Consider the following 3,935-nt stretch of genomic DNA (forward strand, 5'->3'; position numbering starts at 1 on the left):
CACCCACCTCACTGTGGTGCCTCTCGAGAAAAACAGGTAAGCACACATTCAGAAAGCTGGTGGGCCGGGGGGCTGGCCTTGTACTCAGAGGCCATGGAAGTCCCACGTGGGGTGGCTAGTGGTGTAAGGACAGAGGTCTCGGATGGGCAGAGGGATGTGGACAGGCGCGAGGGGGCGCGGCAGGGACTCGGGGGACTGGGAGTGGCGGCTCGGTGCTGCGGGAGGCGATTAGTGGAAGGACAGAGGTCTGGGAAGGGCAGAGGGATGGGGACAGGCCCGAGGGTCCGCGGCAGGGATTCCGGGGGACTGGGAGTGGCCGGTTGGGGTTACTCTTGGCTTTTTGCCCTCTCCTGCCGTCGACTGCTCCGGTTTCTTAGGCCTTGCGGCGAGGTGGACAGGGTGAGCTCTCAGGACTGATGGCGGTTGTGGAAGGGGCCTGGGGCCAAGGACAGGCCAGGGCGGCGGGAGAGGCGGACCGGTGGCGTGGCTGGATCTGGGCGCGCTGTCGGACCTTCCACATCACCAGCTGCAGGCAGGCGTTTGCGTCCTCGCTGGAGTTGTGGCCGTCCTGGCTGTCCTGGATGATCTGTCCCAGGTAGTCGGCCGCGAGATTCCTGAGGGAACGCTTGTAGGGGAAACCCAGGTAGTGCGGGAAGAGCACGGCCGTGTCCACCACGGTGCTGTGGATGAGCTTCAGGGCCAGCAGATCGCTCTCCAGGCTGTGCCCGATGAGGATGGTTTGGGCGCTGAAAAAGCTCAGCAGGATGGCTTGCACTTGGGGCAAGGTGATGCTCGTCTTGGCGACGTCGGCCTCGGTGACTCCGGAAAACCTGGTGTTGTAGTCCACGATCTCGTTGTCGGGCTTGACGAAGGTGTCGTACACCACTCGCATGTCGGCGTCCACCACGGTGACGCGGGTCAGCTCTAGGCCATGCGTGGTGTAGCACATCTCACAGTCCAAGGCGTAGATTCCTGGATAAGCGTCTCTGGACAACTCTTTCTTGAAGGTCTCCACGAAGCCATCGAGGCTGTCCTTGCGGCCGTCCCGCACGTGCTGCTTTGCCACCTGGCAGCCCACAGAGCCAGGAGCAGCTGCACAGCAGGTGTACTGGCTAACCCGGCCTCCAGCCACCTGGCTCGAGCGGACCCGCCCCCAGTGATAATAACACAACTGGTCGCGTACACAGCGGCCCGAGGAGGACACCAGGTACTCGGTGCCACAACGGCAGCAGACCCTGCAGGAGGAGTCGCCGGGCCCCTTCCCCTGGCCAGTGAAGAGGACGGCGCCTCCGGGCCGCTCGGGGTGCGGGAAGGGGTAGCCGTTCTCCTCGAGCTGGTCCTGGCTGAGCAGGAACTCCTGGAGGCGGCTGTACAGGGCGGCCCTGCTGAGGCCCGGCATGGAGCTGGGGGTCAGGCCCTTCAGTCTCTTGAGGGTGTTCAGGACCACGTTCAGGTACCTGTTCTTGTTGGGGCTGCAGTCGTAGGCCACCTTCTCCTCGTTCAGCGCCTTCTCCTCGGCCTCCTGCTTGGAGGCGCAGAACTTGAGACACTCTTCGGTGAACAGTTGGAGATAGCCTCGGCGGAGGACGGTGGGGACTTGGCACCCAGACCTTCGGAGGACAATAGGTTTCTTCAAACTCGGTAAGGATGGACGACGGACGATTCGCTTAGAGCTGATGGTGGTGGTGGTCTTGCATGCCATCCCTGACCTGTTGCGCGTCTTCCCTGGCTGTCTGCCGACCTTGGAGCCACTGGAGCGTTGGCTGCTGCTGGCCACGCGGGTTCTCTTGGCATCTGTGCAACCTGTGACCAAGCAAGGGCTGGAAGACTGGGCGATCGTCTTCCTCTTCCTGGGGGCTGAGATGCGGACTCCCGAGGGCCTCTCTGTCAGCCTTGGGGCGGCTGGCAAGCAGCAGGCCGATCCCCTCTGTGCAGGGAAGTAGCACGCCTCCGTCACCACCTTGGGACACGCTGGGGGCACCGCCGGACCCCTGTTCTGGGGCTCCGCCTGGATGTCCACAAATGCGGAGGCCTGGTTGTGCATCTGGGGCACCCGGAGCCCGAAGCTCTGGGCAGGCTGATGAGAGGGCAGGGGGAATTCTGGAGCCTCGAGGGCCGCCTCCTCGGCCACCTTCTTAGCTTCTGGGTATCCAGGTGGGAACCAGCAGGGAGCTGTGGCTCGCAACATCTTGCTGCCTTCGGGAGCACCGGCCTGGCTCTGCTCCGCTCCCAACTGGCGGCTTCTTGCCTCCAGGGCCGCCTCCTCGGCCACCTTCTTAGCTTCTGGGTATCCAGGTGGGAACCAGCAGGGAGCTGTGGCTCGCAACATCTTGCTGCCTTCGGGAGCACCGGCCTGGCTCTGCTCCGCTCCCAACTGGCGGCTTCTTGCCTCCAGGGCCGCCTCCTCGGCCACCTTCTTAGCTTCTGGGTATCCAGGTGGGAACCAGCAGGGAGCTGTGGCTCGCAACATCTTGCTGCCTTCGGGAGCACCGGCCTGGCTCTGCTCCTCTCCCAACTGGCGGCTTCAATGAGTGCCGCGGCCGCCACCCGTCGCCTTTATAGACGCACAGGGCAGAGTGGGTGGGACTTCTCCTTGATTGGTTGGTGCTTCCATCCAATCACACTGAGCCTCATCTTCCACCAGACTCCAGCTTGGGAATGCCTCAAGGGGTGCACTAATGGAATCAACTGGAACTCCTGGTTGCTAACCTTGGAGCTAGGTTGCTTTTCCTGAGTTAATTAACTGTCCCTGCAGGGCAGTCCTATAATGGCTACTGGAATTGGGCCACCTAGGATTCATTTCAGCGTCAGGGAGTTTGGTCAACTTGCTTGGGCCCACACAGCACCCCATGGAGCCAGGACTGGGCCAGCAGTCTGCTGCATGCTGCAGGGCAGGATCTCTCTGGGGTTGCGTTTCCCTGCTCTCTGCACTCCTCCGCTGCGGGCAAATTGAGGACAGGAAGTGGACCGCACCCACTTCTCTCCCACGACTTGGGCAATGTTCAACACAGGGGTTCTTCAAAAGGTTCATAGAAAATGCACATGGTGAAGAAACTATGCATGGGTTTCCACTGGTTTGCACTCAAATAAACTTGTCCGAACTTCTTATAACCTTCCTGAACTAGATCGAGTTTGAGGCACTGAGAAGGATGAGACATCCACTGAAAAGGACTCCTATCAGAGCAACATGAATTCCACGAAAATTGCAGCAAGAGCAAACATCAAATTTCTGGTGAAGCTTGGGTGGAAGAATGAAGAAATCATTGATGTTTTCACAAAAGCTTCTAAGGACACTACCCCAAAGAAATGAACTCTTTACGAATGTATAGCTTGTTTCAAGAAGAGGTGAGAAGATGTGGGAGATGAATCCTGCAGTGGCTGTGAAAACCACTGTGCCCAGATGAGCTGCAGTTACGACGAGAGCTATCAGTGGAAATTTTAAACAGGAGGGATCACGATCCTGACGCATCCCTCTGACAAATTGTAACCGGAAGTTGGAACATGGCTTTACCAATATGACCTCGAAGGCAAAGCATCATCAAAGCGACGGCTACCGAGAGGTGGCAGTGGTCCAGTCAAAGGAAAAGGAGGCCAGTCAGGAGCCAACATCATGGCATCAGTGTTTTGGGACACTCAAGGCATTTTGCTTGTTGACTTTCTGAAGGGCCAAACATCTGCTTATTAGGAGAGTGTTCCGAGAAGCTTAGAGAAAGCTTTGGTAGAAACATGCTGGGAAAGTCTCACTAGATCCCTGTTCACCACCTCAGTGCTCTGCTCATTCCTCTCATCAAACAAGGGCAATTGTGTCAGTTTCAATGGGCAGTCCTTAGGAATGCACCTTACGGGCTGCTTTCATTCCTTCTAAATTCTTTTTGTTTCCTAATTATACAAAGTCTCCTTGCCTTGCTTGGAAAGATGAGAGAAAGTCTCCTTGC

The 3,935-nt window shown here is 58.2% G+C and overlaps 1 protein-coding gene across 1 annotated transcript; it reads right to left on the bottom strand.

The window, feature by feature from the left end:
- Window positions 1–451: 451 nt before the first annotated feature.
- LOC134730907 (putative exonuclease GOR) lies at window positions 452–2,470 on the bottom strand (the record flags this gene model as incomplete). Its single annotated transcript, XM_063606580.1, has 1 exon — window positions 452–2,470. A coding segment is annotated over exon 1 (2,019 nt), but the record flags the coding sequence as incomplete, so codon positions are not given.
- Window positions 2,471–3,935: the final 1,465 nt, after the last annotated feature.

This window comes from Pan paniscus, chromosome 7 (genome assembly GCF_029289425.2).
Source record: "Pan paniscus chromosome 7, NHGRI_mPanPan1-v2.0_pri, whole genome shotgun sequence".
NCBI classification, from domain to species: domain Eukaryota; kingdom Metazoa; phylum Chordata; class Mammalia; order Primates; family Hominidae; genus Pan; species Pan paniscus.